Source organism: Galeopterus variegatus, unplaced genomic scaffold, assembly GCF_000696425.1.
Source record: "Galeopterus variegatus unplaced genomic scaffold, G_variegatus-3.0.2 Scaffold111, whole genome shotgun sequence".
NCBI lineage: Eukaryota > Metazoa > Chordata > Mammalia > Dermoptera > Cynocephalidae > Galeopterus > Galeopterus variegatus.
Window position 1 is genome coordinate 747,308 of NW_007726222.1, and position 26,389 is coordinate 773,696.

At 35.1% G+C, this 26,389-nt stretch overlaps 1 protein-coding gene across 1 annotated transcript in view; it reads left to right on the forward strand.

Annotated features, from left to right (window-relative positions):
• The first annotated feature begins 17,865 nt into the window (after window positions 1-17,865).
• The window catches only part of RASA2 (RAS p21 protein activator 2), a 90,726-nt gene continuing 82,202 nt past the window's right edge, over window positions 17,866-26,389 (forward strand). The window contains exons 1-2 of the mRNA XM_008586689.1: window positions 17,866-17,942; window positions 22,493-22,596. Of these exons, the coding sequence (XP_008584911.1) occupies window positions 17,866-17,942; window positions 22,493-22,596 (181 nt within the window). The remainder of the gene's footprint in view (window positions 17,943-22,492; window positions 22,597-26,389) is intronic.

Sequence of the window (26,389 nt, forward strand, 5' to 3'; positions counted from 1 at the left end):
GACCATCCAATAGAGTTGAGAGGAAGAGATTAAAAAGGGTTTATTCATGCTACAAATTCATTATTATCAGATATCTGAAATGAGATGATGAGTTATTTAGTAAATTAATAGAAAGAGGGAGAGATTAAAAAGGGTTTGTTCATGCTAAGAAATCATTATTGTCAGAAATTTGAAATGAGATGATGAGTTACTTAGGGTGGAGAAATAATCCGTCTTTCAGATGGATAGAAACTGGAGAGAAAGGGTGCTTTGTAAAAGTTCATAGAACAGTCTGCTAATCATTTGTTCTGCGGAAGAGAGGACGTAAACCTCAATGAGTTCATAAAGTTGTTTTTTGGTTTTTTTTAAACTTAGAGCTCTTTGAATAAACTCTTAAGTGACTGTGCAACTAATGTAGCTAGAATATAACCTTATCGTTTTATCCTTTAATCATAGATGCTAATCCTATTTCCTTGTTAATGTGCTTTATGAAATTATTTGACAATAATAACAGATTACGTGTTTTATCAACTAATAAAGTTCTATGCTCTTTTGAGAGCTGCTAGCAAAGTTTTGTTATATAGTCATGTATTAACGTAAATTGAGAAATGCTCTATGTATATCAGGTTTTTGTGACATATCTTCAGTTTTGTATGTTTTTAGTGATCAAAAATCCCTAGCTAAAGTGACAAACCTTATGAGGTCATATCAATACACATACAAACACAAGTGAATTATAATTAAATTTGTTACTGTGAGCATGGTTCTAGCAATGCCATTCATGACAGAATGACTTTGTGCACATTCTTTAACCGTATCGAGCCCCTATTTCTTTACTTGTAAAATGAGAGGTTTGGATGTGGTCCTTAATATTCCCTTTAGCACTTTAATTATTGATTTTTAACTTGAACCATTTGTTTTAAGACAGTACTTCAGATGCTTTTATTTTAATATTTAAATGTATTTAGTATACCTGTATTTTAAAAATATTTATCGAAGATTAATTAGATAAGATTGAATCCTAAAAAATTTTTTTTTGCTGTGACCATTAATTAATTAATTCAGCAGTACATATTACATATCTCAGTGTCTGTTAGGGCACACTAGGCCACTGGACTGTAAAATGTGCCAAAGCTGTGAATGGGATGAAAAATGTCCTTACTATTTTATCCTGAAGTCTATACTAAGCAATATTTGTTTTTAGACACCTTTATTCTTAGAGAATTATAGAAATTTAGAGCTGGAAGGGAAAGAACATATCTTGTTGTGTCCCCCTCATGTTACAAATGAAGAATCTGACACTCAGAGATGCCAAGTTTCACACAGTTAATGGCCCGTTGGGCATTAGTCCACTACTATCAGGATTCTTTCTAGAATGCTACATGGGATTAATTTATTACTAGGAATGTTGACACATGCACTGCATTTAATATATGAAGATCACCCTACCTGTCTTGTGATATGTCCAGAAGTCGTAATAGATTTTCATTGTGCCATCTACATACTGTCATCTGTTCCTTCTTGAGAACTTTGTGAGGTGGTTAGCAATAGTGATGAAACTCTGGTTGTGACCTAGGTTGAGATTGAACCTCAATGTTTACTTACTCGTGTCATCCTCTACCTCAGCTCTTTTCAGTCCTGATTGCCTGTCATTGTCACCTGTGAACTTGAAAAAATTCTGATGATGCCCAGGCTCTACCCAGAATCTGCTTTCTGAATCAGAATTTCTGGAGGTCTGCCTAGACATCTGAAGGTTTAAAAAGTTCCACAGGGTGCGATATTGGGCAACTAGAATGGTGAACCTCTGCTTTTGCCAGTTGACTCTAGCCACAAACCCTATCTGAGTGGTAGCAACCTGCTGTGCATGACTATTTAAAGTGTACCAAAGGGTACCAAAAAGGTACTTTTTTTTTTTTTTTTTTTTTTTTTTTTTTTTAAAGAAAGTTTGTTGTGGTCACAGGGAGGTTTGAAGATTTGTTAGGTCATTTGATTAGATAATACAACACCTGGTACAAAATTCAAACGGTACAAAAGGGTATACATTGAAAAGCTTTCCTTTCTTTCATTATCCCCTAGCAATTCCCTCTCTAGAAGCAAGCATTACCAGTTTGTTGTGTATACTTCTGGGGATTATTTAAGCATTTAAAAACATAAATGCATGTGTATTAATGTATCTCTTCCACCAACATACAAATCATAGGAAAATACTATATATACATTGTTCTACATCTCACTTTTTTTTTTTTTTTTTTTCCTTTTTGTCTCTTTTTTTTGTGACCGGCAACAGATCGCAACCCTCAGTGTCGCGCCCGTACCGTACCGGGACCGGCAACGGGATCGCAACCCTCGGTGTTGCCCCCGCACCTTGCTCAGCCAGTGAGCGGCCGGTCTGTATGTGGGATCTGAACCCTCGGCGGGAGCACCGCTGCACTTCCCAAGCGGCGCACTGTAGCAGTGCGCCACCGGGCCGGCCCCAACATCTCACTTTTTTTATACTTAGTCTAGCTTGAAGATTTTCCACATGTATATAGAGACAGTGTGCCTCATTTTTTAATAGCTGTGTAATATTTCATCATCTGGATATACCAGTTTCTTTAACAGTCCCCTGTTGATTGACCTTTAGGTTGTTTCCAGTCTTTGTTATTACATGTATGCCTTTTTTTATGTGTGCCTTTTTTTTCTGACCAGTACAGGGATCTGAACCTTTGACCTTGGTGTTATCAGCACTCTGCTCTACCAAGTAAGCTAACCGGTCATCCCCTGTTATTACAAACATTACTGAAATGAATAACCTTTATTATGATTCAATAAAAAATTATTAAAAAATGAATAACCTTCTTTGTATGTCATTTTTAATATGAGTGCATGTGTATATCTATAGGATAAATTCCTAGATGTTAAATTAATGAATCAAAGGGTATGTGCATTTTTATTTTGAAAAGTCACTGTCAAAATGCCTTTCATAGAAATTATAGTAATTTATGCTCCCACCAGCAATGAATGAATGCCTATTCTTTTTATCCACATAGTGTGTATTTTAAAACTTCTTGATCTTTACTGGTCTGTAAAATGGAAAGGAACGTCTAATTTGTGGGTTTAATTTGCACTTTTAAATGATGGTATCTCTTCATATCTTTAAGAAACATTTTTATTTCCTTTTTGTGTGTGTGAACTTGTCTATTTCTTTTGTCCTTTTTCCTACTGGGTTAGTCCTCTTATTGATTTGTGGGAATGCTTTATGCTGTAAGGAAGTTAGCTGTTTTTTTAGTGGAAAGATTTTAAAAATTAATATGCTTTGGCTGATGCATGAATTTGTTCTTGGGAAGTTGATTGTGAGATCCATGGAGGGCAGTCAGTTGTTGGTTTCATCTACTTACATAATGTCTGATGTTAAAATAGAGATGGAAAAAGATCTGTTTGAGGAAAGGTAAGTGAAGATTTATAAACAAGGGTTAAAAGACAAACACTACATTGGGAGAAAATATTTTCAGCATAATCCTCGGACAAAGAACACACTTTTAAAGCACATTATGCTTATTAACTAATTCATTTCTTACTGTAACTCTGTAAGTATCATCATTATCCCCTTTTTACAGATGATGAGGAAAAGTCACAAAGTAGCTAAGTAATTTGATCAAGGTCAGACAGCGGTAGTGCTGTTGTTCAAGCTGGGCAGACTGGCTTTAGAGTCCATCCTATTTCTTTCTTCACCTACTATGCATGCCATCTCTCTATTTATTAGTGTCCAGAGTATATAAAGAATTCATGCAAATTTTAAAATAAAAGAGGCCATTAAAAAATAAAGGATCAAAGTAGTTATTCACAGAAAAGGAAATACAGATATCCAGTAAACGTGAAAATACTAGTAAAGTTGAACCAAAATTAATCAGGGAAATAAAAATTTTAAAACTTCATCAATTCGTGAAAAATGAAAAGTTTATTTCAGTATTTGGTGAGAGTTTAGGGAAACGGGTGCTTTTCTCACTGTTGCTATGAATTTAAATTGGTAAACAATGTTGAAGAGCATTATGGCAATATCCATTAAAAGTTTAAATGTATATAACCTATGCATTTTTATTTCTACCTATCTACCTCATAGAAACACTCATATATTTATAGAAAAGTTATACACAAAGATGTTTAATGTTTTCTTGTCTTCAAAACAAAATGAGACAACTTAAGTGTTCATCACTAGGAAAATAGCTAAATAGTATGTTTATATACATATTCTGTAGCAGCTAAAAAGAATGATGTATATCTATATTGTGAAAGGAAGAACTCCAAGATATGTTGTTGAGTAAAAAAAAAGCAAGTTGTTATAGTAATATGTGTTGTATCATATGTTTTTTAAAATGTCAAAATAATATTTTATCTTTTCTACATATATATGGGTAAATGCATAAAAAGAGGTCTAAAAAGATATACAATGTTGGTTGCCTCGGTGACAAAGGGAATTAGCCTTATCTGTAATGGTTTAATTTTCTACAGGGAGGGTATTTATGTATTAGTTATGTTATTAAAAATGACTGTATAAATGAGTTTGGTACAATATTAGTCCTAAGCTGTAAGTCTCTTTTCTACTTTTGAAGACTATCCAATGCAAAAACAAGGGTAACTAAATGTTAGGTTTGGTAACATTTTGAGTGCATTATAGAAATAAAATCAACCTTTCTAAGTTTCTTGGTAACTTTTAATTTTTTTTTTTTTTTGTCTTTTTGTCTTTTTCCGTGTCTGGCAACGGATCGCAACCCTCAGTGTTGCCCCTGTACCGGACCGGGGACCGGCAACGGGACCGCAACCCTCGGCGTTGCTCCTGCGCCTCGCTCAGCCAGTGAGCGGGAACCGGTCTGTATGTGGGATCCGAACCCTCGGGTGGGAGCGCTGCCGTGCTTCCCAAGCGGCGCACTATCCAGTGCACCACCGGGCCGGCCCTAACTTTTAATTTTGATGTAATTTCAAACTTAAAGAAAAATTGTGAGAATAATACAGTGAATTCGTATATACTTTGCCTGTTTGGCCAATTGTGTTTGAAAAGTTGACTTTAAAAAAAAATTAATACTTTGTTTCAGAGATATATGGTTAAAAGGTTCTGAATAATTTTAATCCTTTAAATTATAATATTTGTGTGAGTGGTACAGAACCTTAGTTTTGACTTTGGACAGTTTTATATAAAATTTTCCTGGTAGATTGGGGGAAGTGAAGTAATGTTTATTGAGTATTTACTAGTTTTCTGGTGCTGTGTTAGGATACTTTGCATATTATTTCATTTAATCCAGTTTTATGAGGACGATTGTTACTCCTGTTTTAGAAAAGAAGAAGCATCTGGAGAGGTTTTTTGCTTAGGATTGTGAGGGGCAGAGCCAGGTTTTCAGAAGGTCTTTATGGTACCAAAAAGTACCTTCACATCCCTTTCTCTACCAAGTTGCCTGTCAGATGGTATATTGGAAGGAATCGAAGAGTACATTTCTGTTGTCAAGAAGTTGATAATTACCCCTAACTTGGCTACAGTCTAATGTAATGGATATTCAATAAAGTTAGAATGTTTGAATGCTGTTAATTATCTTCTGTACTCTTTGGGGGATTCACCAAAAAAATATTATTCTTCTGTCTGCATGTCTCCAGTCATGTGGGTTTGTGTGTACTTTTGAGTGGTTTCTAGAAAGTGCACACACACACATACACCTTTACACATGCATGGTTGCAACTTCTTTATGTCTAGGTGCCACCTTTTTTTTTTTTTTTTGAAAAGCACTAAATCAAAATGAGTCCCATTTTGGCTGTCTGGATGCCATTACCAGAAATAGCAGGCCTATATAGCTCTGAGCTCTGCTAGGACCTAGCTCTGAGCCTTTCTTTTGCTTGCCATACCAGGCTATTATGGTCACCTTTGGGGCCTTGCTAAGCTTCCTTTATCCATAGGAACAATTGGCCTAGCCCAGGAGAGATTCCTGCCATATGTGCTTCAGAGTTTGGTTTGTCACTTGAGAAGGGGACTATAGGGAGCTTAGAGACCAGCACACGTTAAAAACTGAAACCGGAAGTGGTGAAGGCAAACCACAGGAAGATCCTGCCCGCAACTTGGTGACGTATCTCTATAAACCATGGACACTTCCTGGCACTACCTTGTGAAACTCTCCTTTTCATGTATAGAAGTTTCCTAACTTCTTGTTCTAGACTAAGCTTCAGTCAGAGGTGATTAACATGATAGCAAAAATAGATAACTATATGATGGTTATTATGCACATGACTTGTACACAGCAACTGGCCCCTAATTATGTTCTGTAGACTGAGGACACTAAGTCCCACCAAGGAGCTACAGCTTACATAGCAGGACATTTTTGAGGAATTGCAGTGGAATTTATGCCTTAACCTTGACTTTATGCTTTGTCAGGAATTGTACTTAAATATTGTTCAGGTTTTATAGGCACAAAGAGCAGTTCTTTGCTGACGATGAGTCTAGGCTGACCACCTAAAGTGTGCTGGATTTCTGGAGTCCACTCAAGTGCTTGCTCAGTGTACTACCTTCTTTTATCATAGTGCCTTGTTCTTAGAAAGAAATCTCTAATAGGAATTATTTACTTTGTTGATTTTTTTATGATTACCAGCTGAGTGGAATTATTGAATCTTGGATTATATATATATTTTTAGAGATATATATCATTTACTGGGAGTGAGAAAAACTGCTTTATAACCGTTATCAGACCATGTTAATTTATGCATCGGAAAACCCTGCTTACTAGTAGATATTCCAGCTGTCACCATATGTCTATTGGTACCATTTCTCATTCTCTGCCTAAATATTATCACAAATGTATAACTTTACAGTGGTGTTTTCAAGATGACAACTAAGAAAGGAAATAACATCTACATAACTTCTTTCTTTCCATATACCTGCAGCAATCTGACATACTCTGAAGAGGGTGAGTGTGAGATTCTTTGGAAGGTCATGTGTAATAAAGGCAGTTCTGTTTCTTTCTCCATTGAGAGCTGTTAAAAATAAATGAATGAGAGAGAGAGCTCTTGTGTAAGATTTTTTTATCCTGTACAAAATATTTATTATTATAATAGGTATATAGGAATTAATTGAATGATAAGGGATAATGCAGCATGTTGAAAGCATAGTTTTCTCTTCCTTTTCTAGTAGTTACTTAACCTCTCTGAGTCTCAGCTTCCTTGTCTATAAATTGGGAATAACAATTTTACTAATCTTATATGATGGTTGTGAAAAGATTGAATGACTTTGTATACTACTTGGCACATTGCACTCATTTAAATGTTGGGTGTAACATAAGCAGTAGTGATACTCACTAAAGTATATTTTCATAGTTTTCTGAATAATTTATTTAATATAAATGTACTTAAGTATTCACACTTACGTGTATATCCAGTTCTTGTAGTGTTCATCAGATTAAACTGGCGATAGGTAGCAATATCAAAAACATTAGAAATTATTATTACCCTGTGCTTTTTTAAAATCACGTGTTGTCTCAGAATTTTAGAGCTATGGGGAACCTAGAAGATTAAGAAGATAAAGTTGCCAACTCAAATCTACAGAGACCAGGTATAATGAAGTAAATCCAGGAGGGGATTGTTATGATTTAGAAAGATGTGCTTATCTACAGTTTCTATTCAGAACCATGCTGCCAGATCTTTGATTATTAAAGAGAAACCAGAAACATAAATTTATTTATTGTTAGCTCTCCTGGTTTTTAGATGTTGGCCACAAATTCATTTTTTTTTTTTTTTTTTGATATTGTGTAGGCCAAACAAAATAAATCTCCTGCTAGCCAACCTCCCAATTTGTGTCCTCATTTTAGAGATATGGAGACCGAGGTGTAAAACGGCCAGGTGTTTTTCATATATTTCCTATAATAGAAATGTATTACATCTGTAATAAAAGCCTCATTAAAAAAATACCTTTTCTGATCTATTCAATTATTAAGTTATAGATTATCTTTCATCAGGACCTAATGGTTTGGTTAAAGGGAATTGTATATAGATGCTAATTTTTAGGAATCTCTAGCCAAGAAAGGGCACTAGTAATTACTATTTACTGAGTGCTTACTCTGTTCTAAGCATTGTGCCAAGTGCTTTACCTCAGTTAAAGTTCACAACAATCCTAAAGCATTATAGTTACCTCTTTTTACAAAGGCAGTTGAGTCAAAGGGACATACAGATTGCTAAGTGCAAAGCTCATGTTGAAAGTCAGATGTCTGTCTCCAAAATGCATTCATTTAATTTGCTATACTATACCAATTCTGTATGTGTTTTTAGAATTATGTGCACTTTTTTAACCTATTGCAAAAATTGAAATTAAATTTTAGAAGAAAATTTCAAAGACCTTATCATATATTACTATTATATAGGATTGTCTTATTTATGTATAATTAGATGGCACAACAGCGTTTTAGTTTTACTCTGAACTTGTCAACAGTGGAGATTATTGTACATTTGATTCATTCTTTCACACTGTATTTTTTTCTTGTTAATGTAAATGATAAAGGTAGTTTATTTTTGTGCCTTTTCACCATCTAAAGTTCTAATCTGTTTAGGCTGATATTTCTGTTATTAGAACATCATATCCAGAGTCACTCAGGCTAGTTGATGCCAAATTCTGTGAATTCTGTTTCTGCAGTATCTCTTCCATTTTTCCTTTCCTGCCATTATTCTTTCATTACTTTAGCTTAGGCTCTTGTAACTGTCAGAGTAATTTTCCTGAAGTATAGTTCTGACTACACGGAAATTTTTAGTAACTCTTGTTGCCTACTGAATAAAGTTAAACCTCTTTAGTTTGACACTTTAGATTCTCTGTTTGATTCCATCCTTTCTTTATGATCTTCATTTATGTTATGTTAGCCTTTATATTACATTACATTATTATATATTATTTATTTTATACAATATATGTTTTATTATACGTAATATATATTATATACTAGGTGTCTTCACAAAGTTTGTGGAAATTTTATATTATGAAAAAAGTATGCATGGATTTCAAAGTTGTTTTTCACCAAAATAAACTCATACTAACTTGTTATAACATGTCTGAATAGGATCTAGTTCGAGGTACTAAGAAGGATAAGATATCAGTTTGAAAAAAGCCCCTATTAGAGAAACATGAATTCTGCCAAAATTGAAGCAAGAACAAACATCAAATTTATGGTGAAACTTGTGTAGAGCTATGGAAAATCATTGATGCTTTACAACAAGTTTATAGGGATAATACCCCAGAGAAATCAGCAGTTTACAAACGGAGAACTCATTATAAGAAGTGACAAGGTGATATTAAAGATGAAACCCGCAGCAGCAGGTGAATTTGCAAGGAAAAAAATCAATGTTGTTCATACCCTAATTGAAGAGGGCCAAAAACAGCAGAAACAATAGCCAACACCATAGACATCTCAGTTGGTTCAGCTTACACAATTCTGACTGAAAAATTACAGTTAAACAAACTTTCCACTCCATGGATGCCAAAACTATTGTTCCCAGATCAGCTGCTGACAAGAAGAGAGCTTTCAGTGTAAATTTTAAACAAGTGGGATCAAGATCCTGAAGCATTTTTTGGAAGAATTGTAACAGGAGGTGAAATATGACTTTACCAGTACAATCCTGAAGACAAAGCACAATCAAAGATATGGCTACCAAGAGGTGGAAGTGGTCCATCCAGTCAAAGTAAAAGCAGACCGGTCAAGACAAAAGTCATGGCAGCAGTTTTTTGGGATGCTTAAGGCATCTTGCTTGTTGACTTTCTGGAGAACATCTGCTTATTTATGAGAGTATTTTGAGAAAGCCAAAGCTTTAGCAGAAAAACACCCAGGAAAGCTTCACCAAAGAGTCCTTCTCCACAATGACAGTGTTCCTGCTCATTCCTTTCATCCAACAAGGGCTATTTTGTGAGAGTTTCAGTGGGAAATTGTTAGGCTTCCTCCTTATAGTCCTGATTTGGCTCCTTTGACTTCTTTTTGTTTTCTAATCTTAAAAAATCTTTAAAAGGAGCCCATTTATCTTCAGTTATAATGTAAAAAAGACTGCATTGACATAGTTAAATTCCCAGGACCCTCAATTCTTTAGGGATGGACGAAATGGCTGGTGTCATTGCTTATAAAAGTGTCTTGAACTTGCTGGAGCTTATGTTGAGAAATAAAGGTTTTTTTGTTTTTTTTTTTTAATTCCATTTTTTCATGAGCTTTATGAAGTCTCCTCATTATTATATGTTATAGTATCCTTTGTAATTGTATCCCCTTTTATTCCCCTTTCATCTTTCTTTATGCTTTGGCTAGTTTGTACTATTCAACTGCCTTCTCAAAAGTCCTCCTCTTGTTCCCACCTCCAGAACTTGTTCACATTGTGCCTCCGTCATGGAATGTTATCCTTCTACCCCAATTTCTATATTTTGAAAATACATATCATTTGGAAGAGTTACTTACTACTTATGATTTGTCTTTTTTCCCAGCCTTCGTAATCTTTATCTTAGGATCATCTTGTTCAGGGCCCTAGCCCTTTGCAGTTTCTCTTGGGGGTTAATCCCAGTGGGATCTGTGTGGGCTCCTACCTTTATACTTAAGGTATCCTTTGAAGTAGACCTGGGTCTACTGATGTCCTTCAGACAGAAATAAGTTCTCAGCACTGCATTATTCAGAGAGACCTTAAGGGTGGAATGGAAAGACTATATAGGCTTTGGAGTTTGATTTATATCAGATTACCTTAGCAATTGTGTAACTTTGAATTTTTTAAAAAAAAATTTATAAAAGGGAACTGTAATGCTTACCTCACAAGGTTGTACAGCTCAAATGAGACATTTGGGAAGATATTTAATGTTATCTTGGAGAATCTAACTACTTGATAAATATTATCTTCTTTTTCTTATCCTAGTACTGTCCTCCCCTAGGACATACAGAAGCACACATGCAAACCTACGGATAGAAGTGCACACACATAATCCCCCCAAACATGCACATAAGCACATACGTGCACACTCACATACATGTACAGAAGCTTATATACCAAAATCTCTACCCAGTTTCCTGATATTTGGAATTCTAGTCCTAGGTACAATTTATATGGTAGAATCTGGATTTACTATCTGATGACCTTTGCATAGAATCATTGATCTTGTACACAGAGTGTTGGCCATCTTCCCATTCTGTTAATGTAAGTTATCTTATTAGTTTTGATTCCCAATGGTGTTTATCTTCTTGCTTTAAACTGTTTACTTTTTGACAATGCTAAAAGCTATTTTCTATGAATGGTTACATCTCTTCAGGTATTTATGCAGAAGTTATTTTCTCAGTGAAGCCTTCCTTGACTACCTTAACCCCTGCCATTTCATGTGGTGCCCATTCCTGATTAACACTTATTACTAATATGCCATGTGTTTTTACTTATTTATCTTACTTATTGTCAATCTTTCCATCCATGTTAGCCTAGTGAGGAAATGGACTTTTGTGTATTTTGCTCACTGTTGTATCCCCAGTATCTGAGTAGGCACTCAGTAAATATTTGAATGTGTGAATTTCAGCATTGGTTTTTTTATTTCCAATATATATCTCTGTGTTAACACTATAAAGATTCTTATATTTAATCCTTTTAGTAACTGGGTAAAAGAGCCTCTTTTTAAAAAAAATCTTTGGAGCAGTTGACATACATAAACTTACATTAAATGTAAAAAAGAAGCTTACATGCAGTTTGTGATGTGGTATTAGAAACGTTTTTTTGCCCACACCAAAGTTATGTACATACATATTCATACCTATTCAGTAGATATTTCATTATCTATTATAAGCTAAGCATGGTGCTAAGAACTGGTTTCTTCCCTCAATAAGTTTATTGTTCAGTGAAAAGACAACCAAGTCTCCTTTGCTTTATTCCTTCTCATCTTTACTATCCCAAAATATTAGAGAGCACTGAGGGCAGTCATCAAATTTATTTTCTTTTCTATCCATATTTACTCTGCTTTTGATTTTTTTTTTTTTTTTTTTTTTTTTTTTTTTTTTTTTTTGTGGCTGACCAACTGAGGTAACTGGCCAGCCCTCCTTGTGATCTTGTATAGTCTCATGGTTTTCTAAATATTGTGTACTTGCTTATGATCTTCAGATTTTTATCTACAGCAAGGACTCTCTGTCCTGGTGGCATCTGCACTTGGATGTCTAATAGGCATCTCAGACTTAATATACCCAACATACTCTCTTGAACCCTCTCCCCAGCATGGGGCTCCTGTCTCTGGAAATGGCTTCTCTGTCATCCAGCTGCTCAGGCCAGAACCCTCAGGACTCGCCCTTGACACCTCTTCCTCTCACACACTATGTGAAAAATATCAATAAATCCTTTTGGCTCTATCTTCAGAATATATACCCAATTTACCACTTGTGTCCATGCCCATGACTGCCCACCCCCAGTCCAAGTTATCTCTAAGCAGGATTATTACAGTAGCCTCCTATGTAGTCGGCTGCTTCTGCTCTGTCTCTTCAGTGATTCCACTAAAAGAAAAGTTAGATCATGCTATTCTTATGCTCTCATTTCTTCAGTAGATTCCCATTACACATAAAAAAAGCCTAAGACTTTACAGTCCTACAAGACCCTATTTAACCTGTCTCCTCCCCTCCCCCACCCCACCTCTTATGATTTCTTCCTTCTCCCCACTTTGCTTATTGCTTTACAGCCATACTGGCCTCCTTGCTATTCCTTCAGTGTGCCAAACTATCCTGTCTCAGGCCCCTTTGCACATTTTATTCTCTCTTTATGTCCATCTCTTTCCCCATATATCTGAATGGATTATATGCTCAATGACTTCCTTCAGGTGTCTGCTTATGTATCTTAATAGAAAGGCCTTCCCTGCTTCCCTGTATAAAATAACATTGCTCTCCTCCCTCTCTCTACCCTCTGGGCCTGCCACTGCCTAATTCTCTTACCCTGCTTTGTTTTCTTTCATGGCAATAACTGTATTTCTTTCTTTCTATGGCAATAAATATTATATACTTACTGAAGAGTTTATGATGTTTGTCTCCCCTGTCTCGATTGTACAACAGTTTCACATGGGTAGAGGCCTGTTTTTATTCACTGTTACATCCCCAGCATTTAGAGCAGTGCCTGGCATGTTGTAGGCACTTAATAAATATTTGTTGAATGAAATGCAACAAGTGCAATACAAAATGATGGCTATATTGGAAGTACATATATGCAGTAGGAACACAGGGGAGAGAGTGACATGACTACCTAGGAATTGAGGGAGGACTGTAAAACAGAGATGCCCTTAAGCAGAGCTTTTTGGGGAAAAAAAGTAGCTGAGGGCGTTCCATACAAAGAAAAATAATGTTGTACGTGCACAGAGGTATGACAGAATACAGTGTGTTCAAGGAATCAAAAGTATAGTACTGCTGGAGCATGACTTGTAGGGTTGAAGATTAAGTAGATGAGGCTGAACATGTGGTAGATGGCACCTGATTGGGGAGGGTTTTGATGCCTGACTTTATCCTGCAAAGTGGGCAGTAGTAGGTAGGGTAGAGCCATTAAAGGCTTTTGAGCAAGGGGTATATGTGTGTGTGTGCGTGGGTGTGTGTGTGTATTAGAAAGGGACGAAGGATGGGGATCAAAGCTAAACACAGTGTTTTATTTAAGATATTATAGGAAATGTATGATGAGGGAAAACAATTATTGTCACTTGTGTGGGCAAGAGGATATTTCATTTTATGGGCAAAACCACTGACAGTACATTTGTGAAAGAGAAGAGATGCCCGATGGAGGATTAGTCTGTTCATCTTTGAAAATCCATGTTTTAGGACAGGAGACTTTTAAAAAAAATTAGTTTAAGTTATGTGATAAGTAATAATATATACTAGAAAAGTGCTTAAGGAGTACCAGCTATGAATTCAACAGAAAAAGGTGTTGTTACAGAATAAAATAAGTTGTGCTTGAATGCCAGCCTCCTTTTTTTCATAGAGGAACAGTTGGTTGTCAGTGATATGACTCCTGATCTTGATTCATTGTTGAAGAAAATAGTGACAGTTGTAGATATAGTCAAATCTACACTATTTGCCTTAGGGGTAATATATCTGTCTTTATAGGACGAATGTTTGCTGCTACATATTGCAGTACTATACTTTTGATTCCTTGAACACACTGTGTTCTGTCATACCTCTGTGCATGTGCAACATTATTTTTCTTTGTATGGAATGCCCTCAGCTACTTTTTTTCCCCCAAAATGCACAGAATTTTTGAAGTGAGGGCTGAGCTATAAAAACATTTTTTCCTTTCATTCAAATGCAAGTGAAAACCATGTCCATTATTTCAACTGGCTTGCTCAAATGTCATATCTCAACAATATGTTGAATGTTTTGAACACTTTAGTCTTATTACTTTATGATCAAGTATGATATGTAAATTTAAGGATAAGATGGAGTTACGCAAAATGTAGTGCACATGGTTTGAATGTTGAGAATTTTATACTCTCAAATTCATGGAAACATGATATTATATTATTGAGCATATTTTTAAAACCACATTCAAATGCTACAGCAGAAGGTGAAGAAATATTTTCCAAAGGCAGATCCAACCTTACATAGAGTTAAGATCCATTTGTCTCCATTTCCCAAGTTGAAGCATTCACCTTTTGAGTGTACCGTGCTATTCAACTCACTATCTGATGGAACTGAAAGTTGTTTTCAGTGAGAAATTGCTTCATTTTTTCTGAGTCCATGTTTGATCCAGAGAGCCACATCTAGCTGACAGATTTACCAAACTCCGATGACCAGTAATGTAACATGGAATTTTCTAATTTGTTAGAAGCAAAGGGTTAGAAGAGAAACTGGTCAAGATTAGGTTATATAATCAACTCTAGCTAGTTTAAGCAAAGACTTTTTAAAGACTTTAAGTGGCTTGTAGAATTGTTGGGAAAACTGAAGAAACAGACTTTAGGTTGAATTTTCAGGAATGACTTTTAAAAGCTACATTGCAGCTGAGCCACCAAGAAAGTTCCTACCTCTTTTAGGATTGGAAAGGGTCCTGCAGAATTGGGAAGCTGTAACTTTTATCTGCTTGTCTTTGAACCTCACTACCTCTGTTGTGATCTGGGATCTGCCACTATTAGGAAATAGCCATCAGCAAGCAGCCACCTTCATCAGTAAGCTTTGGTTACTGCTGCTGGCTCTAGAGCCAGTCTATGCCTGCCATAAGCTGTACTGCAGAATGGATGCCTTGTGTCCTTCTTCTTAATATCCATGAAACCTGTGACTGAATACCAGGACTTCTGCAAATGCTGCTGCAGAACACGGTCATCTCCATGACAGTGCTTGCTAGTAGAAGCAGCCTAAATTCAACACCCCTTCTCTTCTGTTCTCCAAATTTCTAGTGAGTCCATCTGATTGGAACTTAAATCATACCCATAGTCCTAGCTGCAAGAGAGACTGGAAAATATAATTTTAGTTTTTTGTCCTCTGCCGTACAAGAAGTCATACACTGAAGGAGGTTGGAGTGGGTGTTGAAAACTAATTCACCATATCTATTACAGGTGCAGAACCCAATTCTCCTTATAGGTAGCTGTAATTAAATGAGCTGTAGATAAGTTGAGAAAGATTACAAGTAATTCTGTCAAACAATGTTGAAAAACTGTTATTTATTTTTTAGTCTATTTTTGTTTTATAATGACACATCGAAAAAATACTTAAAATTGGTTCTCCACTTCTATGATAAATTAAGTGGTGCGAAAAGTTTCCTCACATTTAAGATGTGGTTAGTGGATGAAAAGCCTGAAAGAGGGAGTACAATCAAAACTATTAGAATGGGTGACCTAAACTGAGAAAGGTCAGTGTTGTCAGTACTGAAGAGTGTCCAAATAAGGTGAGAACTGACAAGTAAATCATTTAATTTGGTACCATTTAGTATTAGTGTTCTTGAAGGTTCTAGACAAGGAGTAGGATCTGAAGCCAAAATGCAGGTTTAGTTGTAGTAGTAGAGGTAAGACAGGCACACTGGTTTCATGATTCTTAGGGTAATGCTCTTTCCCTTGTACCAGCGGCCTTGAGTTCATAATTTAGTACACTGGTATTGGTTTCTTTAATATTCATTCCTTCAACATGTATTTCTAAAGTTTCTGTTGTATGATAGTCACTATTGTAGAACCTAATGATCAACAAGTTCTTAAGCCTCAAGAGTGGGAGAACTAGAGAATAAATACTTAAGTAAAAATTAACAGAGATTTAAAGAGTTATGAATGCCACCAAAGAAACAAAACAGAAAAATAGAATATGGTACCAGGATTATCTACTTTTGATAGAATAGTCAGGAAAGGTTTCTCTGAGGAAGTGACATTCGAGCTGAGACCTGAGTGATAAGAAAGCTCCAGCCATGTGAAGATCTAGAGGTAGAACATTCCAGACAGTGGCCCTAGGCTTGGACAGTCTTGGCCTGGTTGATAAATGGAAGAAAGTGAAATCTGGGGAGAGTGGGAGTAGAAGAGGTCAGAGAGGACAGTTTAGTAGAGCTGTGTAGACCATGGCATAGAAATGGGATTTGATTCTAAGTGAAATAGTGGGGTATTGGAGCAAGGGAGTGACTGACCTGAGTAATATGTTTAAAAGATCACACTGCTTGGTGGAGAATGGATATTAGGAGGGGCAAAAGTGGGAGCAGGAACATAAGTTAAGAAACTCATGTGTGTCCAGACAAGAGTTTATGGTAGCTTGGACTTGGGTTTTACCAGTGAAGGCAAGGAAAGGTGGTTAGATTTGTGATTTATTTTGGAGGTCTGCTAGATTGCTGATGGACTGGATATGGAGGTAGGAGGGATAATGAGAGGGTGGTGAGAATAAGAGGGAAAGATGGCGGTAGGCTGGGAGAAGAGCATGTTTTAGGGAGGAAATCAGATGGTTTGTCTGAGACTTGTTCAATTTGAGATGTCCACTGGTTATCCAAGGAGGCAGTTGAATATTCACATCTAGTGTTAAGGAGGAGATGTCAAACCTATAGATGTAGATCTGGGAGGCATCAACATTAACCCTTGTACTGCAGGAATTTGCATAGAGAAAGAAGAGAAGGTGGTCCAGAACTGAGCACCAAAGCATTTAGAAGTTAGAAGAAGGAGAAGTCAGCAGAGGGCCAGTGATGTAGGAAGAAATCCAGAAATAATTGTGTTTTGGAAGCCAAGAGAAAAGAGCATTTTAAAGAGTGATCCTAATGTTCACTTGTGTTAACTGGTGCTGCAAGGTAGAGTATGATGGGAACAGAGAAATAACCATTGGACTTGGCAATTTGGAAGGCATTAGTGACCTCGGTTAAAGCAGTTTCAGTGTCATGGTGGGGTCAGAAGCTGATTGGAGAGGATCAAAGAATGAATGGAAAGTGAAAAGGTGGAGACAATGACTAGAGATGGTGCTTTTGAGAAGTTTTGAGAAGGGAGTCTAGAAATGGAGTGATATTAAGAGGGAGAAGGGCGGAGTCAAGGGAGATTTTTGTTTGCTTTTTTAAAATTGGGAAATTACCATACTTGTTTATATGCTGATGGGAACAATCTACCAGAGAGGGAAATTAATGCTGATTTGGGAAAGAGGGGTTAATTGAGGAGGAAAGACCTTAAGGTGGTGCTGGTAGGTTGGGATGGAGAGCACAAGAGGTGGATTTCCCTTTCATAGGAGCCAGGGATGCAATGATACAATATAACCACACATGTCCCTTTATATATACAGCTCCTCCCTTTGGTCTTACCAGTTTCCTTTAGACCAAGTTGATCTTTCTCTAATCACTAGTTTTTTTTTCCTGTGCTGCATGTGGTATGTTCTTTCAGATTGAATTCATCCTGCATAAGGCTTAGCGTGAAGCAGCTGGTGATATTTAACATGAATTTTTGTGCCAACAGGTGAAGCAAAAAATTTATTGCCATATCTTGGACCCAACAAAATGAGAGATTGTTTCTGTACCATAAACTTGGACCAGGAAGAAGTTTATCGTACCCAAGTTGTTGAAAAATCTTTAAGGTTGGTAGAAAAATTGGTAAATTATCATTCATATGATATATATTGATTGGTAAATTTTATGCATTTTCTAGATAGTAATCATCAAGAAGTCTTTCTTCATCTGAAACTTTTACTTTTATTTTACATATGAATTTATCTTTAAAATTGCAGAATCTCAGAGGTGAAAGAGCCTTAATGTTCATTGAGCTGGACTAACCACCTTGTGGCTTGGTTCCTTCTGATAATAGCTTTGATAAGTGGTCATCTTGTATTTGCTTAATAATGTTCCAGTGATGAAGGAGTTTACTGCCTCCTAAGCAGCTTATTTGTTCTGTGAATTATTCTCCCTCTTAGGAATCACTTATATTTAGTTGATTAATGTTTATTAAAATGAGAACCTACTTTATGCCAGTAACTTGCTAGGTTGTATTTATTCATACATCTGTGGGAACAAGATAGACACAGTGCTTACTTTTATGTGGCTTTTCATTGCTCACAATGTATCTTCATCTTAATTGTTCCTAATTCTGTCACTTGCATTTCTGGAGAAAATTTTAATCCATCTTTCACATGACATCTTAAGTTTTTGAAAACAACTATTGAGTACCTCAGTCCGTTCTTTAGGCTAAATTTTGCCCATTTGCTTGAACTTTCCTCAAAGTACATCATTATTTTATTTCTCTAAAGAATAAATTACTTCTTAAGGTTCATACAAGTCACTTAACTTAGTAGTGCATTGCCAGGAAATGAACCCTTAGGTAGATTTCTCATCTTTGAAAGTGTAATTGCACTTTGAGAGTATCATAGTAATTTCTAATTCATAAAATTAGAATGTGCCATCTCTGCCCTGTAGCAGTGTTTGTGGATTTAATTCTGGTGCAGAGCTGTGGTGGAAGGATGTGGTCTTCTTCAAAGACAAGAGGCAAAGCAAGTATATGGGAGTTATTGGAAAGATCCTGTGGTGGATGAAATATTGAGTGCCATGACTTGCATGAATTTTGTTTCAGATCACTTGTATTTCAGGGATCTGGTTTATGGTGCCTTTTTTAGACATCTTTTTTTCTTTATACTTGCCTTTTTTTCTCTGAAGTTTCCCTTTATGTTTTTATTTTCAGTTTTTATAATTTTAAATGCCTATTGAGTTCTTCATAGGAAAGGTATTATAAAAAGTGAAAATACTTTAGTAGCCCAAAAAGATATGAAGTAATGTACTTCAAGTCATAAGTCAACTGTCCCTGTTATATTAGAGTTTTGGTGTTCTTTATATTTGCAAACATAAATTTATAAATATATAATATTTTACTTATATTTATAAATGATGAAACTGATTCACTGAAAAGCTGAATAATTTGTCACATAATAAAAGAAGTTAGGAACAAAACTGAGATCGGGGACCTGAAACTGTTTAAATCACAATTTGTTATTTAGTGTACACTGATTCTGTATCACACAATCAGTGTTATATAAAATTAACTTGTAACTGTCCATAAATTGGTTACTTGTGATAGTTTGTAATATGTAGCCTCAAAAATGAGTGACTGACATTAGCTTATTTTTTTTTTTAACCTTTGCCTCTCCACATATTTATGTTGGGGAAAACGATAAAACCAGTTTTCTTTATCCATCTTAAATTATTTTTCTAGGTGCATAGCAACTCAAAAGGTATTTTAAAGCTAGCAGTGATTTCCTTACGTAATTTCAATATAGTTAGATTAGATGCTTCTTGGATTCTGGGTACCCCTTAGCATTTTTCCGTTTGTTAGAGGGTGAAGGAATCTGTAGTAAAAATCCTTGCTCACCTTGTTTTCATTTCATTGTTCTCTACTCATGTGGATATTGGGATAAGCTATTAAGCCGAAAGTCAGTAGATAGCATTTAGATCTTTTATAGGTTTTGGATATTATAGTTTTTATATGTAGTCTGGATATAGAGTTTTCATAACAGCTAAGTAGGAGTCACATATGGAAGCTATAGCTCCTAAACCTCTCCCTCAAATCCTTTTAGGAAATAGGTGGTATATAAACAAACTGAGTAACAGTAGCATTACTTGTACTTGGTGCTTCTCTTTCCCACATCAGGAATTTCCTCAGAAGTCATGCATGATCATAGGTCGATTATATTAGCATAGTGTTGTTTTTGTTTTTGAAATTATATAAATCTAGTCATGCCTCCTTACCAACCTGGTTGAAAAGTTTTCTTCAAATGAATTGACTCATTAATTTATTTATAAAATAAAAATGTGGGCACCCAGATGTGGAGATTAGATTGTTGAGATCGTGATGATATAGTGATACATATAACTTAATAATTTTCATGTCATTCTTATTTGGCTTTAGAATGTGCTTTAAAAATAATGTTTGAATGTTGATGTGTCATATGTAAAGGAAACTCTCCATTTTATAATTGTTTATAAAATGATACAAAGGAGAGAAATACCTACACGTCATGTCTTTGCCTAAGAGTTGTTTTTACATTGATTTCCATGTTGAGACTAATTAGAAGACTTTAGTTACTTTACAGATAAACTTTAAAAAGTTCATTTTGGATACATTTGAAGTGAAAAATATAGTGACAAAACTTGGCCAGGCATTGTAACAACTGAAAAGCTGAGTCAACTATTTTCTGGACAAGGTCATAAATGACTTTTGTAGGAATATTTTACTTTGCATTTCAGCTTCTCTTTTAGCTATGACCATCCTAAAGATATTGCATTTATTGGTGATATTTTTAAAGAATGGTTTTGTTCTTTAAACATTCTCAGGAAAGAGATACTCTTGACAAAAGATATTCACTAGCATTTCAGAGATTCATGTCTTCATAGAAGAATTTAAATATATCAAAATAGCTTTCTTAAAGTGAACTTACAAACATCAGCTTTTCCTAGGAGGAGATCTTCACAACTTGTTGATAGGCAAAAATTTCTTACTCAGTATGCAAAAAGCCCTTATCATAAAAGAAGAAAATAGAAAAATTATATTTCATCAACATTAGAGGTTCCTGTTCTTCAAAAGACACCATCAAGAAAATTAAATGGCAAGCTGTACCTGTGAGAAAATATTCTGACAAAGGACTTGTATCCAAAATTTATTTAAAAACAAAACAAAAGAACCCTAATAACTCAATAAGATGACAGCCAGCCATTTAAAATATAAGAAGACTAAATAGATATTTCACAAAAGGCCACGAAGCACGTGAAAAGGTGTTCAACATCATTAGTAATCAGGGAAATGCAGTTTAAAACTATTTCTGTCACTGTAGATTCTAGAACATAATCTGTAATGATAGAGTTCAGATCATTGGTTTTCTGTGACAGTATGCTGGGGATGATTGCAGAGAGGCACAAGGAACATTCCGGGGAGGTAGAAATGAAGAGTGTAGAGATTACATGGGTGTATAAACTTATGTCACATTCACTAGAATAATTAAAAATACTGTCAGTACCAAGTTGCGGAGCAACTGGAACTCTCATACGTTGCTGGCAGGAGTGTAAATGGTACAGCCACTTTGGAAAACAGTTTGACAGTTTCTTATAAATTAAACATTTACCTGCCCTTTAATTCATCAGTTATACTCTCAGTTAATTACCCAAAAGAATTGAAAACATATGTCCACAAAAAGCCTTGTATAAAAATGCTCATAGCAGCTTTATTTTTAATAGCCCAAACTGGAAACAACTCAAATGATATCATTAGGAGAATGGCTTGTGGAATACAGTGGAATACTACGCAGCACAAACGAACTACTGTATACACAACAACATGGAAAAAACCTCACAGACATTTAACTGAGTGAAAGAAGCTGGGCATGACAGAACATACTATATGGTTCCATTTATACACAGTTCTAGAATAGCTCTGTAGTGACAGAAATCAGATCACTGGTTGCCTGTGGGCAGGTATGATGGAGTAACTGCAGAGGGCCATCAGGGGACTTCCTGGGGAGATAGCAATGTTCTATATTTTGATTGGGGTGGAGCCTACACAGGTTAATAAATTTATCAAAAATCATCAACCTCTATACTTTAAATTGGATTTTATTGTATGCAATATGTACCTCAGTAAAGTTGATTTTAAAATAGCCTGTTTTAATTTTTTAAATATATTTTTAAATAGTTTATGTAACATTTAAGCATTTTAGGTGTTATATATTATTGTGATTACTATAGCTTTACATATTCTAAGACAATGTTGGTGTGAATGACACTATCCTCAGCTCTCACTTAGGTCCATGCTAGGTGAGTGTGACCCCAGGCAGTTGCTGTATCTACTGTGTCTTCTACCAGACTGCTGAAAAGCTATTTGTTCAGAGCTCATCCTGGCAACTGAGGTCCTCTCACAATTTAGCTTAGTTTGTATAGGATTTATTGAAACTTATCACTGAAAATTATTGTAAAGCTTTTGAAGTTCTTTTCTGCAGTGGTTTAGTCAATAATTTCATTGATTTTATTGAAAGTGATGTTATTCAAAAGTGATATTATTCAAGTATTAATAGTATTATTACTAATAGTGATGTCATTATTTAATTATTTGATATTATTTGAAGTAATGAGCTTTCCTCCCTTTTCTCTCTAGCCCATTTTTCAGTGAAGAATTTTACTTTGAGATTCCAAGAACTTTTCAGTATTTGTCTTTCTATGTTTATGATAAGAATGTTTTACAAAGAGACCTTCGAATAGGTATGTAATGCTCATGATTATCCTTAATCACAACATTGGTGCCTACATTCATTCTTTCTCTGAGTATGAAGTGTTGAAAACTGCAGAATAATATATGCTGGACATTTCTAAGCCTTTCCTCTAGACTACATGCTTGTTGTGAATTTGATTGTTAATTTGTGCGCTCATCTTAGATGATACGTCTTCAGGGAGGCTTTTGCTGATCCCCTAGTCACTGTGTCATCTCTTTCCATACTACCTGATGGTTCTCTTTCCGTAGTACTCATTATGTCTGTTCATTAGTTGTTTAATATCTAGACTCTCTAGTTAAATGTGATATTTATAAGAGGAGGGTCTGTGTCTCACAGACATATGCCTTACATTTACTAAATGTTAGGTAAGAATTTGTTGAATGCCTCAAATAATGTTTTTGTACAAAGATCACAGCATTGATCCCTCCAAAGAACATCTGTTCTTGAGGTTTTTCTGATAGGACTACTAATTCACTTTAATCTAGTTTTACGTTTTCTCCCTGGCTGTATTGGTAACCAATAAATACATTTCTTAAAGAATTGAGGCTGTGGTGTGATCTGTGGGCTAGCACAAAGCTAACTGGGTGCATATGTGTCACATTCATAGTTTTTGCACTACTATCTTTGTATTTTAATAACACGTAGAGGTTTAATTTACATGTATTATCCTTTCTTTTTTAGTGTCCTGAATATCATCATCTCATCTCTCCTTTCTGATTTGAAAAATGCTCAAGTCTCCTACAGCTCAAAAAATTAAACTTTATCAGACTTTGTCTTTTAACTAACTTCTAATGTTTCTCCACTGTTGCTATTGAATGCCTTAACAAATGGTCTATGTCCATCTTCTGTTTACTACTTACTTCTTTTTAAATCTTAAATCTGGCTTCAACATTTTTCAGACAAACCTTCTTTAAATTTTGCCAAAATCATTTTAAAGCAAATCAAATAATCTTTTAAAACAATATATTTTTCTCATTATAAAACTGTTACATGTTCTTAGTGACCAATAGTGACTCTGCACAGATATAACTACAGTTAATAATTTGGTATATTTCTTCCCACTCTTTGTACTGTGCATTTATATTTTTACATTGTACTATTTATTCAGTTTTTTTCTTTTTCACTTAATGTTATCTAATTATCCTTTCCCTGTGTCACTAATATTTTTCAAAAATATTATATAATATCCTATATATAAAACTATACTATTTTAATCACTCCCTTGTTGGTGTGATTTACATTTACATTTCCCATTTTTTAGTATTCCAAATGGTGTTGCTATGAATGAACATCCTTGTGCATAAATTTTTGGGTATCTCTTTTTTTCTTAGGATAAATTCCTAGAAGTGAATATACTGGGTCAAAGGGTATAAATATTTTACAGATTTCTTCTATATATCTCTACATTGGCCTCCAGAAGTACTGTACTAATTTACATTTCCCCAAGAATGGCATGAACGTAACCATTACAACACACCCTAGCCATTCTGGGATATTATCGTTGAAAAAAAATTTCCAATAGGATAGGTGAAATTAAATATTTTATTATTTTAATTTGTGTTTTTTTCACTTTCAGGGAATTTGAGGAATTTTTCATACCTTTATTGGTCTTTTACATTTTTCTTCTATGAGTTGTTTATTCTTTTGCCCATTTTTCTTTTGGTTGGAGTGTTATCTTTAATTATTCTTAAGTATTCTGTATGTTAACTTTTGTCAGCTGTATATGTACCAAATACTTATTCTCTCTCCCAAAAGGCATTTTCTTAGTTTTTAATCCCCATCTGCCTCTGTGTCACATTTGACTCTCTTGATCACTTATGCAACTTAATGAAAGCCAAGGAAAAGGCATTTTAATGGTGTTGTATTTTCTTAGATGTCTTTCCTCTGATTACTTTTTTACTTACATGCAGGCTCCTCTTTTTCTAGCAAACCCTTAATCATGGATCACCCTGAGGCTCCATCTTCAATTCAATTAAACAAACATTACCAAGCACTTCTGTGTGACATACAAAGGATGAGACTTTTAAGATGAGTAAGACTCAAGTTGCTGCCATGCTATGAGAGGGGCAAACTTGTACTCCAATACTAGTATAACAGGGTTTGTGCTGGAGGTATGAACAAAGTATGTGGGACATATAGAATGGAGAACAGCTAATTTTGTTTGGTGGGGGGATTAGCAGAGACCACCTAGGCAGGAAAAAGAACAACAGTTTCAAAGTGATATAGGAATTGGCAGAGGGGGAAAAAGTGAATCTTATATTTGTGGTGTATCTCCTGGAGTGTAAAAATTGCTTCGGTGGAAGGTGATAGAAAATGAAACTGGGAGTATAACTTGGGGCTAAGCTGTAATGGACTCAAAATCATTTCAAATTCTAAAAGCTAAGGAATTTGAACTTTATCCCATAGACAGTGGTTTTGAACCTTTTAAAAATATGTGTAAGTGTATATAACTATACATGTACTCATACGTATAAATATGTATTATACTTTAAATATGTAATCTGTGTATATCGAGTAATTTGGAAGTTGTGATTTACTGTTGTAGACAATAGGAGTTGTTGATTTAGAGGCTGGTAGACCAACAAGGAGGCTATTATCAAATATGATGAATAGAGTTGTGGAGGTGGAAGTGCAGATGAGGGAATATACTTCAGGGGTTTCAAATGGGATTTAGGGACCAAGGGGGTAAAGAGGACATGAGAACGGCAAGAGTTAAAAATGGTCTTGCTGTTTCTATGGCTGTCCTAACTGAAATAAGGAACACAGCTGAAACATTCAGTTTTGAATGAGGGTTGAGACGGGGAGAGCATGACTTTGGTTTCAAACAAGTTAAACTTGTATCATCTGGGGAACATCTTGGTGGACATGTTGGTTGACAGTTGGAAATGTAGATCTGAAATTTAGAAAAAGAAGAGCTGAGATGTAGATTTGAGAGTCATTAGCATTAAGTGATACTTGAAGCCTGTGTTGGAATGAATGAAATTACCTGAGAACAGATGGGGGTGGTGGGGGAGGCGGTCAGAGAGGCTTCAGTGAAGATTGATAAGCCATATCAGGAAGAAAGGAAGAGAGGAGAGATTAATATCACAGAAGGCAAGGAGATCTTTTAATGTCAACAACTAGAGAGAGGTAAGAATAGGATAAGGACTGAATAGTGGTTGGTAGTTTTTAGGAACCCTTGAGAGTGCATAACATTGACTACTATGATATTGTGTTAAGAAATGTTTAGTAATTTTCATTGTCCCTTTACACATAATATTATAGTCTTCATAAAGCATCTCTTGAAAAGGCTTTTGGTTGAGGTTTGTAATTATGATGTACAAAAGTTGCCTTTGTTTTCTGTTTGTTTTTAAAATAAAAATAAGTTTTAAGTAAAATAATTTTCAGTAAAAATCAGTTTGTTACAGAGTGGTATCAGAAAGCCGTAACTGTTGGTGTGAGGAATTTTTTCTTAAATAAGTTTATTCTTATCAAGGGATAAAATTTATACATTTAGTGGGAAAACTTTTTTCCTTTTATATGTAGAAACTATTATTAAAGTAAAAGCAGTAAAGTACTCTTTAAGGTTGTAAATGGTCATGAGGTTTTTATTTACTCATAAGTTTTTAACATTTTTGTAGTTTAACATTTCTTTTGTCATTAACTCATAAAGTTGTTTTTGTTTTTTTAAATCTCGAGCTATTGGAAATTGGGTTTTCTCAGTTATTTTATAACTCTGAGTTGCCCCATTGTAGATTAAACAGTGACATAGCATTTTCTGGAAATGAAATTTGACCTAGAGT